The sequence below is a fragment of the Cupressus sempervirens genome, chromosome 4, assembly GCF_028749045.1.
Source record: "Cupressus sempervirens isolate cs-2001-9-10 chromosome 4, ASM2874904v1, whole genome shotgun sequence".
Classification (NCBI taxonomy): Eukaryota; Viridiplantae; Streptophyta; class Pinopsida; order Cupressales; family Cupressaceae; genus Cupressus; species Cupressus sempervirens.
Genome location: NC_143121.1, coordinates 332,811,300 through 332,823,736, shown reverse-complemented (window position 1 = coordinate 332,823,736; position 12,437 = coordinate 332,811,300). Strand labels below are relative to the sequence as shown.

The following is a 12,437-nucleotide window of genomic DNA, read 5'->3' as shown; positions in this document are numbered from 1 at the left end:
TTTGCACTCACAAAAAAAACTTTGAAGCTCTAAATTAGTCATAAAAATTCTATACCATATAGGTAGTACAAGTTGAACATGATTCATCTACTCAAGATAGATTATACCTATCTACAACAATACATTAGAAGATCACTATTTTTAGATTGGCCAAGAAATAAAGAAAGAAAGTGACTTAGCATTTAGATGTATAAAAACTTCCCTTATTTCCCAAGTCTATAGTATTTGTTTCATTATTAATGAAAGATAAGATATCTATTGGAAATTGAAAATGTTGTGGGGTACCAAGAAATGAACCTTTGATTCTACTTAATCTATCAACCACATTAATCATATCGGGTCACTCTTGAGGCAAACTCCTTGTACAAAATAACCCAATTTGTATAAACTGAGTAAAACATTCCATTATTGTTGATGCCTCTGATTCATGAGAATCTATCAAAAGGAAATCATCCACCACATCTGAAATCTTATTAGGAAAATGCATTTCTACCCATTTTCATAAATTGATTCCTTTATTGAATGTATCATTTGTTGGTCTCTTCCTTGTCAACATCTCTAAAACTACAATTCCATAACTATATACATCTCCTTTTGAAGTAAGACTTCCACACATTTCATACTATATAACGCCGAATAAAAATGAAAAATTTACTATTTATTTTTGAAGTGTTGGATAGTTAATCACATAAGAAAAAATATTAGTAAAATAGATAGAGCAATAATGAGAAATATGGACTTGGTGCAATGTAGCCAATAGATCTTTTAAGTGCATTCGTAGAGGACAAAGAATTATCATTTCCTAAGAGAACATTAAGAGGGAAATGCACTTTGTTAAAAAATTAAATGCTAAATCCCCTTCTTAAAGTTGGATACTCATCAACATATAAATGGTTCCTTTTATTACACAAAAGATTAGTTATTGTAAACAAAAGTGATTTATTATTATCTTAACTAATGATCAGAATAATGATCATAAAAATTAGTTTCTAATAAGACAATTGAAAGTAATTATATTGTTAGTTTATTTTAAAATATTAATTTATTAAAGTAAGTTTAACATTAAGCATTCTTTAATTATAAATATGTATTTTTTCTGTGAATGCTTTTCTCTAATATATTTATGTTGTCTTTTATATCATTTATTATTATTGAATATTCTATTTCTATATAATCAACATTAGAAGTATATTTAGTATTTTATTATTATAAAAGTATATATTTTGAATGAAGTATGATTATCTTTCTAATTTAACTTTTTTTTTAAAGAAAATTATTTATTTTGATCATAAATATCATCAATGAAAAAATTTGTCAAATAATCTTATTAGTTGTAACAATATATTTATTTTAAAATTTAAACCTATTTTATAATATATCTTCAATACCTATTTGACACACATTGCATTATAAAGTAGGATTACTAATTTTTTAAAACTAGTCCATAAAATTTATGTCTTTGTTGGTTTTTAAATGACTATTTAACATAACTAGAACAAAGTGATTAAAATATTAATGATTTCCTATTTTTTTTCTCTTCCTTGACTTGTAACAGTGCTCCTAACTATATTGACTTAATGTGTGGTTAGAGTAAGTTGAACAGTGTTGATTGAGAATCAAAAGTAACCAAAGTTGATCAAAAGAGGAAAGTTAAGTAAGGTAAGAGGTAAGAATTGGGTTTTACCACTTAAAGCATTTAGAATTTAGAGCATGCAAAATAGACAATATTGATGAAATTTGTTTGGATATATAGTATTTTTAAATGGAGATCCATTAACTAAGTTTAAATTTTATGATGTGGGAGTTTAGCATTCAAACATATTTGATTGCCCATGAATTTGCTTGGAGCCAATTATTTTCACATTAGACCAAAAACCCATTCACATAGTGATAATTTTGAAGAACTCAACATTAATATTTGCAGCAGATATTTTTTTTATTGAAGATTAATTGTCTTATGATACACCTATAGTTAAATACATTATTTTTTGAATGAAAATGAAAAATAAAATCTAACAAAAATTAGAAATAAAAAAGTAAATTAAATACCATTTTTATAAAGATAAAATGGAAAATGCATTGGAAAATTAAATCCGAAAAGACTATGACTAAAAAGTCTCTATCAAATGGAGAACTAGATAAAAGTCCAGGTACTCAGCTTGACAAGTAAATTAGTCCAGAATAAAGTTAAAAATCTAATCTGAAAGACCAAAGAAGTAACTTAAAGTCAGATACAAAAACTATAGATGAATGTGAAAGTGAAACGTACTTTATTAAAGATATTGACCGACACTCAACACGTTAAATGTTAAACTCAATGCTAAAACCCCACTTCATTGAAGGTGAGAGCACTAAGATAAAAGTAGATTTCAAATCTGTAGATGCCTGTGAATATTCAAAGTTATTTAAGCAATTTTATCGCATCCAAAAATAGTAGACAATCTAATCAACACTTAGAAAGATCTTTGTTTTTCTTTTTCACAAAGGATCCACGACACGAGCGTCAATTATAAGTTGCATGCATTTGTGGAGCAGATGAGTTCGATTGGTGAAGTTTTTAACATTATGCCACCATTCACATTATTTCAAAAGTCTTATGCTTGATTCATTGGCGAGGTCTTAGACTTCATTAAGAAAATATTATCAATAGTTGATTTATTGTCATAGTTTAACTTTTTCTTAAATAGTATAACAGTTCATTGTTCTAGTTCAATTTTTTAAATAAATATTATTTTCTATGTAAGTTGAATTAAGAAAATATTATCAATAGTTGATTTATTGTTATAGTTTAACTTTTCTTAAATAGTATAATTGTTCATGGTTCTAGTTCAATTTTTTAAGTAAATATTATTTTCTATGTAAGTTGAATTATTGTCAATTCTGAAGAAAATCTTAAATTACATATATTAACAATTTTACAAAAGATACTTATCTAGTAAATTGATATTATTTTGATTTAATTTTAAGACATTTTGTTTAATTACATTCCTTTTCATATAATAAGATAAAAAATAAAATCAGCAATAGAAAAATATATTTACTATAAATATTTTTTTGTTTGACATTTGGAACATAACTTATAGTTTTAATTTTTAATTTTTTTAAATATTCTTAAAGTGAGGAAATATTACAATCTTAGTAAAAAAGATCCTATAACACTAAAAGAATTGAGTCAGTCATTTTTCAAATAAATAATTTTTTTAATATGTTAACTTAATAAAAAATAACTTAATTTATAATAATATAGTTATAAATATTTTTATAACATAACAATTTTTTATGGGTAGTAGGCTAAGGTTAATAATAATAATTATTGTGTGTTGCAATTAATTATTATTATTTATTAAGTTGAATTAGACTCATACCAAGACTCCTAAATAAGAGGCTCACAATTTACCATTGTGTTTACGATGCCAAAAGGTAACATCTAATACATAAAAAAATATCTGTGTAATTTATTATTAATATATTTTTTGTGATTCAATAGGTTATATCTATTTTATTTATCTAATATTCTTAAAAACTAAATAATAGGTACAAACCGTTCACCACTATTGCATCTAATATCAATACCAATATGTGTTGTTAATGTGAGTAATCAAATCAATTTGAATGTGATTATAAGCGATGTTTTTAATTATAAAAAGCAGCACGAGGGTGTTGACCTGTGGAACAAACAACATACACTAGACAATGTAAGAAATAACAAAACCTAGTGCCAAATAGCCATATAGAAGGAACCTCAACTAAAATCCACCTCTATCAAAAACCAAGGTTCGAATGCAAAAAATCCACCAACCATGGTCCACATTGCTAAGGATCAAAATGGGACAAGCCCCATACTAGCAACATTCTTAAACCAACAACAAGAACAAAGACACCAAAAGAGTCATTTAAAACAAGTTTAGCAACTATCCACCATAGTAAGAAATAAACCATAGAGGGGGAGACAATCCAATCGTAAAAAGATCTATTAAGCAATCTCAAGAAATAGATAGCCTATTTGTTTTTCACCAACATAGCTAGGCAATGGATAGCCCATTATTCTTTCAAGCTCATACGCAGGAAAAGATGGTATATTCTTCTACCACCATTGTGGCCAAGGTCCATAGCCACCAAAACCACTAGTTCCAATCAATATTGCCAAAAATCTTTTTTCCCTTAGCATACTCCTTACCCACCTCAATAGAAAAGTGATCCACTTCAATAGAAGTTGTGGGAGGAAAGATCAGAAAGCCATTTTGGGGGGTAGAAAAACTACACAACAATGGAAGCCCCACTAATGTCCACTTCAACTTGATTAAATAAAGATTATATCGAATTTGCACAAGTTATTTGGATATGTTGTGAATAAACTACAATTGACAATATGCAAAATATGGTTACTCCTGACTACCAAAATCACAAACATGAACTCTAACTTGATTGGATTCAAAAGCAACTTCAGAAAAAACATAGAGGAAGAAGCCAATAAAATCTAAGTCCCCTGCTTAGGAGGAATATTCCTCACCAAAAAAAGAGTAACAAGAAAAATCCATCCGACATATCTACCTTCCACCTCAAAAGAAAGGGATCCCACCTCAATAAGTATTATGTGGAGGAAGAGACTCCCCAAAGAACCCTTCTTTAGAGATCACTCCACCATCAAAACATCAACATTATGTGAAGGATTTTCCCACCGAATATCAACCACATCCACACAACATGTCAGCACCTCAATAGATTATATGTCCACCTCAATAAGATTTGTGTGGTAGATAAATAATAGTAGGACCCAACCCTCAAAGAAAAAATCCATCTGAAGGTGCCTTCAACACCCACAGTGAGACTTTACCTCAATAGAAAACTTTAGGGAGTAATGCATGCACTAGCACAAATTATTCTAGAGAATCTAAAGGAGGAAGACTTTGCAATTGGGAAGCAAACCAAAAAGTAAATTTTCACTCAACTAAAAGTAAGGAGCCAAAGAGGGCCCCTGACAGCTAATAACAACTGCAAGACAACCAAATGGAATGCAACTTTGAAATTAGAAAAATAGCACCAAATCTTAATAAATAGATCCATCACTGCCTACTGCTAACCCATCAAAGAGTCCCTAAATCTAAAAGACCTAGAAGCAAAGCACCTTGTGTAGAACCATGAAGGAGAAAAAATTTGACAGTCCACATAAAAAAAAGAGGGCATCACCAAGGAAGATCTCTCACTATTGCAATGGGACACCAATAACATCAGAGATCCTCCCTCCATAAAGAAACACCTCTGAGAAGCAAGCATCCCCTAGGTTAGAGAATCCCCCAAAATAAAGAACTCTCCATTTGTCTAGCTCAACATCATCAGATTCCTTGCCATCAGCATCGCTGGCTCCCTCACCAAAAGAAGCCCTAGCTTTCCTTGTGCTCATTGTCTTTCCACAAAATTATAATAGATGTTGTTACCATAATAGTTGTAGTTATCCCATAACTATCTACTACTCTAGTTAATTCACATTGCTAAAACATTTTATTTTTTTTCTTTACATTGAATACAATCATTAAATCCAAAAATAGGTGAGTCACAATTTTGTTTGAATTTAATAGTTTCAAGCTATATTTTCTATTGGCAATATCTACATGTAATAATTTTTACTTTTCTGCTCTTGTATGTTTTCAATTATTATAATACTTTCATTTTTGTGTGAAAACATAAAACTTAAATAGGTGAAGAATTTATTATGGAGATTGATATTCCCAAGTACCATTTTTCTTCACTCAATTTGTTCCTATTTTTTTAATATTTTTGAATTATTTTGTTTCAAAAGAAATATTTAACCATCGATATTAGCATAAATCAAGGGAATTTGAAATTAATTGTCATTCTCACATTCTCTTCCTATGAGCTTGTGCTCAAATTCTCACAAGGTTGGCTAGGAAGTTGGATCCACATTTCCTTATATAGTTGAATATCTAAATAGGCCTTATAACCAATTAGATAATATGTAACTATAGGTGGCAAAGCCTATCTATTGGTGAATAGATTTGTCACTTAGAAAATACATGATTTGGCCCAATGAAATATGTGGAAAATCAATTTCTCCAATAGTTAGATAGCACCTTGATATCCAGGCTTCCTTTGCATTTAGAGGGGCATCTCCCTCATAAGATATAATTTTCAATTTTCAAATAAAGAAAATTACAACATCAAAAGATAAAAAGTAAACTACTGATGATGAATATACCACACAACCTCAATGCTTCCCTAAAATTAATGTAAACTACTAATGAAAACAAACAAGAACTACACTTGAAATCTACACATGCACACATATATTTATATATAAATCTTAGATATATACTTTTACATTTATATATTTTTTCATGCCCTCATATTACACACACATATATTTTATGTTTAGATTATATATATAGCCCATACACAATATAAACACACACACTCAAAGTTAGTATTAAACACACAAATATTTTATTTGTTTAGTTTATATATGCATATAGATGTGTGTGTGTGTGTGTGTGTGTGTGTGTGTGTGTGTGTGTGTGTGTGTGTGTGTGTGTGTGTGTGTGTGTGTGTAAGCAAGCATGTATTTATCATCTTTGACCCTTTCACATTTTTTTCTTATGTATATATGATAATTTCTATTATATTCTTGTTATATTTCATCAATTTATAAGTTTTAGTCACACTCTTAGTTATATCTTATTTTAAATGTTCTCTTATTTTTTATTTCTTCACTTGTTAATTTGCAAAAAATCATCTCTTTATTTAATTGGTGCTTCTTTAGTTTCTAATTATTTTCTAGTTTTTCCTTGGGTTTGTTCCTTTTTGGCCCCTTGTCCTTCTATCTACCCTTTTATTGTTTCTTATTTTTATCTTATTTTATTTTCATTCTTCAACCTTAGGGTGTGTGCTATCTTTCTTGCATGTTCCCTTTATCTTTTGGGTCAACCATTATCTGCAACCTACTATGTTTTGCATCTCTTGCTCTTCATCCTAATGATGGATCATGTAGTGTGATTCGAAAACATTGATTGTATGTAAAAATTGTAACACAATCGAATCCAAGAACATATCAATACAATATAATAGATTGTGGAAATTTGATCTCTTCAATCTATGATGGACATAATGCTAATTCAATGATTCATGAATATTTACACCATTCTATGAAAATAAATATTATGAAGAGTCAACACTTCAACAAATTAGATTTTGTAGAAAAGAGAACATGAAATGTACTTTCTTTTACTTCTTAGCACCAAGAACATAAGAAAATTGATAATTGCAAGAACAAGAATCATACACACTTTCCAAAAATTATCTTTCTATGAAAATAAAAGTGTCCATTGTCTACAAATCTGAAAAGTCCCTTGTGACATCCTTGTTCATGAATTTATAATCTATTCTAGCATAACCACCCTATTGGGTTTGTAACTACTCAAAAAGTTAGGGTTTGGACTATTCTGAAGAAGGTTCATAACCAACTCCAACATTTACCTCATAGGATCTTGAGGATGTTAGTTGGCAGCTCGCTACTTTTGTTAATCAAACTCTTCTCTTTTGTACCTCTCTTGAGTTCATCAGGTTTACTTACATTACTCGTGAATGGAATAGAGTTGTTGATTGTTTGACCAAATGGGCTTCTGTTCGTGCTCTGGGCTGGAATATTATGGATAGGGGACAGCTTCCCATTGATTTGCTACAAGAATTTGATGGTCTTGTTGCTTAGGGCAGAGCTCCTTGTTGAGCTCTCCTTGATGTAATCCTTTCTATCTTTATAAATTTTAACCCCTCTTTTCCCAACAAAACACAAATGAAAATTGTAATTTTATTCTTATGAAACTCCCCTTTGGATGCTACCACTATATATGTATTATATAGTAAATAATATTAATAAAGAAAGCCTAGATATTTGAGGGTTTAATATACTTTGTAAAAATGTTACATTTTAAAATTAAAGCTTTGATATCTCTCAAATTTCTTTGTATATAATATATAATATATATAGCTAGCAAAATAATTGTGAACATTTATATTATCATGAATTCATATTACTAAAATTTCATACCAAGATTGGAAGTTTATACATAGGATAATAATTTATGAAGTTCTAATAATTGTGATTTATTAAAAATAATGAATCCACTTTAATAGGGATAAAAAATTTACACTGCAAGATTTTCAGATTTTTTTTATAAATAAATGTAAGAGAAATAATAAAATTTTACAGCTATTTAACATTGAAAAATCATTATAAGACCAAATTAAATTTTAAATGACAATTATAATTCAAAAGATACAAAGGTTATTGTACAAAATATTATATATTCAATAACTAAAAAAATTGTATGCCTTTGATGATAACTTTTGTATGTTAAGAAATATTTATAATTGTGTATGAAAATGATATACATCTTCAAAATATATCACATCCACATATCTTTTGCACTCATAAATTATAGTTTGAAGCTCTAAATTAGTCATAAAAAGACTATACCATATAGGTAGTACAAGTTGACCATGATTTATCTACTCAATATAGACTATACCTATCCTTAATAATTCATTTGAACATCACTATTTTTAGATTGGCCCAGAAATAAAGAAATATATATATTGTCTTAGGATGTAGACGTAGAGAAACTTCCCCTATTTCCCACCTCTGTCGTATTTCTTTCATTATTGATGAAAGGTGAGATATCTATTGGTAATTGAAAAGATTGATGGGTACCAAGAAATGAACCTTTGATTGTATTTAATCTATTAAACACTTCAATCATATCAGGTCGCTCTTGAGGTGAACTCCTTGTGCAAAACAATCCAACTTGTATAAACTGAGTAAAACATTCCATTAGCATTGATGTCTGTGATTGATGGCCATCTACCAAAAGACATTCATCCACCACATCTGAAATCCTATCATGAAAATGTGTTTCTATCCATTTTTGTAAATTCATTCCTTCACCGAACATATCATCTATAGGTCTCTTTCTTGTCAACATCTCCAAAATCATAATTCCATAACTATATACATCTCCTTTTGTAGAAAGATTTCCACCCATTCCATACTCTATAAAAATGAATAAAATTAAATAATTTATTCCATTATTTTTTAAGCATTGGAAGGTTAATCAGATTTAAAAAAATAGTAAAATAGATCGAGCAATAATGAGGAAATATGTACCTGGTGCAATGTAGCCAATAGATCCTTGAAGCACATTGGTAGAGGACAAAGCATCCAAACAATTTCCAAAAATAAGTTTGGAAAGGCCAAAATCTGCTATATATGAGGTCATATCATCTCCCAAGAGGACATTGCTAGGCTTGATGTCACAATGGATCACTTGAACAAAGCAATAGTGGTGAAGGTATGCCATTCCTCCTGCTATCTCCATTGCTATCCTAAGTCGGTCACTCATATTTAATCTGCATCTACTCCCTTGAGGAGGATACAACCATCTCTCTAAATTTCCATTTGGCATGAATGGAAGAATCAAGGCTTTGAAGTCAAGGTTGGAGCATGCTGAAATAATTTTAATTACATTGCGGTGGCGGACTCTCTTCAACACATTGCATTCTTTGTTGAAACTTTGATTAGCACGTTCATCTTGTATGTTGAGAACTTTAACAGCAATATGTATACCATTCTCTAGGATCCCTTTATAAACAGACCCAAAACTACCAGTTCCTATCAGATTTTCATTGTTGAACCCACCAGTTGCATCTATAAGTTCTTTATATGATATTTTTGGTGGCCATACTTTAAGAACAGGGATATTGGAACCTTTATATATTTTGTATGAAAATGCTACCAATAGAAGAGATGCTATCAAAATTGCCATGCCTACCAGAAGAGGAATAATCACCTTTTTGGAGATGGATGACTGCTTGTGATTGGAAGTAGAGCACGACGGTAAGTTTAACCACCCACCACAGAGACCAAGATTTTCCATAATTTCTGATGCATCAAGTGTTGCAAAAGCTCCTCCTTTTGGAACTTCTCCAGTTAATCTATTTGAAGAGAGATTGAGATGTTTTAGCATTTTCATCTTTGTGAAAGCCATAGGTATCATACCTGACAAATTATTGCAAGACAAATCCATGTATTGCAGATTTTGCAGATCTGCCAATGACGGAGGGATTGGCCCCTGAAATGCATTTGAAGAAAGATTTAAATATTCCAACCCCTTGCAACTAGCCAGCACACTGGGAATGCTCCCTGAGAAATTGTTTCCAGAAGCATCTATAGCTAGAACCATAACCATTTTGCTCATTTCCACAACAGAACCTTGCAAGAAATTGTGGGAGACATTGAAATATAATTGGAGATTCTGAAGGCCTGCAACTTCAGGAGGTATATTTCCCATTAGTTTGTTATGCGCCAAATCGACCAGTTCCAATGTAAGACATCTCCCTAAGCTGGCGGGTATGTTTCCTGACAGCTGATTGTAGTAAAGATAAATTTGTCTGAGTTGTGGAAGATCGCCAAGGCTTTCTGGGATTGGGCCTGAAAGCTTATTATCACTGAGTGATAACAGTCCAAGCTTTCTTGACTGGCCAAAACTCTCTGGGATACTTCCATCTAGATTGTTTCTGCCAAGAGACAACCTTTCCAAGTTTTGAAGTGTGCCGAAACAAGATGGAATGTTTCCACTGAGTTGGTTTCCTTCCAGAGTTACCATTGTCAAGTCTGTCAGGTTACCAATCTCATTCGGTATGTTTCCGCCAATTTCATTCGAACCTAATGCTAACGAGACGAGTGAATTTGAGAGGCGACCAACTGAAGTGGGCAAGACACCAGTGAGATGATTATATCCCAAACTAAGATGTTCCAAGATGGAGCAATTAGTTAACACTGTCAGAATAGACAAACCACTGCTTCCACTCACAAAATGATTTTCCACCAAAGAAAGCCATGTCAGTTGCCGCATTTTCCCAAATAGCATGGGCACCATGCCGCTCAGTTCATTGGTGTTCAGATTAAGCTGTTGCAGCTGAGTCCAATTTCCCACTGAGATGGGTATTTCGCCAGTGAATCTGTTTTCCCAGAGAAACACCTGTTGCAACTCTGAGAGCCTTCCAAACTCCCAGGGAATTGGACCGCTTAAGTGGTTCTCAGGTAACTCTAATAATTGGAGATGAGTGCAATTGGAAAGGGCGATGGGGATCGACCCTGTCAAATTGTTCATGCCAAGACCAAGCCAGTTTAGCTGAGTAAGCATACCCAATTGGGCAGGAATACCACCATGGAGTCTATTCGTGCCCAATTCAAGGATATTTAAAGAGGACAGGTTTCCTAAGAAAGATGGGATGATACCTGTCAAGTTGTTTGTTCCTAGCCCTATAGTTTCCAAGTTTGAAAGAAGGCTAAGCTCAGAGGGAATGCTTCCACTTAAATCGTTAATGGACAACCGAAGCCTTCTCAAGCGAAACAGCCTTCCTATCTGGTAGGGAATATGTCCCTGGAAGCTATTATTTTTGAGATCAAGAACTCTGAGGAAGGAAAGGTTTCCTAGGAAAGGAGAGATGGGGCCAATAAATCCCATACTAGTGAGATTCAAAGAAACCACGCGCTGCCTGCGAGAAGAGCAGGTGATGCCAGTCCAGTTGCAGAAGGTGTGATTGGGAGACCAGTGGAGGAGGGAATTGTATGGATCGAGAAGCAGAGAAGCCTTGAATTCCATGAGAGATTGCTGATCAGAGAAATTAGAAGGCTTTGCCAGATGAGCGGGCAATGCAGAGAAGAGGAGCAGCATCGGCAACAGCACCATCATCATCGTCTTCATTCTCAGCTCATACGATGGTTGGGTTCAATTACAAATTGGCGAGAAGTTTTCGTAACAATAAATAAGATATGCGAGAAATGTGAGGAGAAGTTTGCCGAAGCATCAATTTCGCGTAGGAAGAGAAGATGATTGTCAATCAGTTAGAAATAAAATATATTTGGGATGGAGAGGGAAATGTAGTTTGTTGTGTTTTTTATACGAAATGCTCTTCTTTGAGTATAGGTAAATAAAATATCATTTCAGTACTTTTGAGTCTTTTGGATCAACTTTAAATTCTAACGCTCCGTTATTATTTGTAATTCCAGCTATTCCATGTATTAATAAATAAATAATAAATAATAAAGAAATAAATACATAACGCAATCGAGTAAAAAAAACATATAACAGTAAAACTACATATATTTGAAAGGGAAAAAAGGATCAAAGACTAGGTACTCTGGTTATTTTAAGTTTCTTTATAACTTCTCCCCATATTAGATTATCTTTCTGTACAATCTATTCATTCACATGGCCGGGACAATATTTTAATTTCCATCTAACGTTTTCCCAACTCAGAAAAACCTGCCGAAGACTAACAATGTAACGTTCATCGATTATTTCCACTAGTTTTTGTCATTACTTGAGTTCTTCCCATCGTCACAAAATCCTCCTCGTTGCAAT

At 31.8% G+C, this 12,437-nt stretch overlaps 1 protein-coding gene across 1 annotated transcript; it reads right to left on the bottom strand.

Moving 5' to 3' along the window:
- Window positions 1-8,432: 8,432 nt before the first annotated feature.
- LOC149561385 (uncharacterized) lies at window positions 8,433-11,904 on the bottom strand. Its single transcript, XM_089825118.1, has 2 exons — window positions 9,176-11,904; window positions 8,433-9,061 (listed from the first exon to the last, which is right to left on the bottom strand). Exons 1-2 carry the CDS (start codon window positions 11,775-11,777, stop codon window positions 8,613-8,615), a joined length of 3,051 nt encoding a protein of 1,016 aa, XP_089681244.1. The 5' UTR covers window positions 11,778-11,904; the 3' UTR covers window positions 8,433-8,612.
- Between the last annotated feature and the right edge of the window lie 533 nt (window positions 11,905-12,437).

Coding starts and splice junctions, on each gene's coding strand:
- LOC149561385 (XM_089825118.1), bottom strand. CDS start 11,777: ATGAAGACGATGATGATGGTGCTGTTGCCGATGCTGCTCCTCTTCTCT. Junction 9,062..9,175: donor TATTGGCTACATTGCACCAG/GTACATATTTCC, acceptor TCATTTTTATAG/AGTATGGAATGGGTGGAAAT.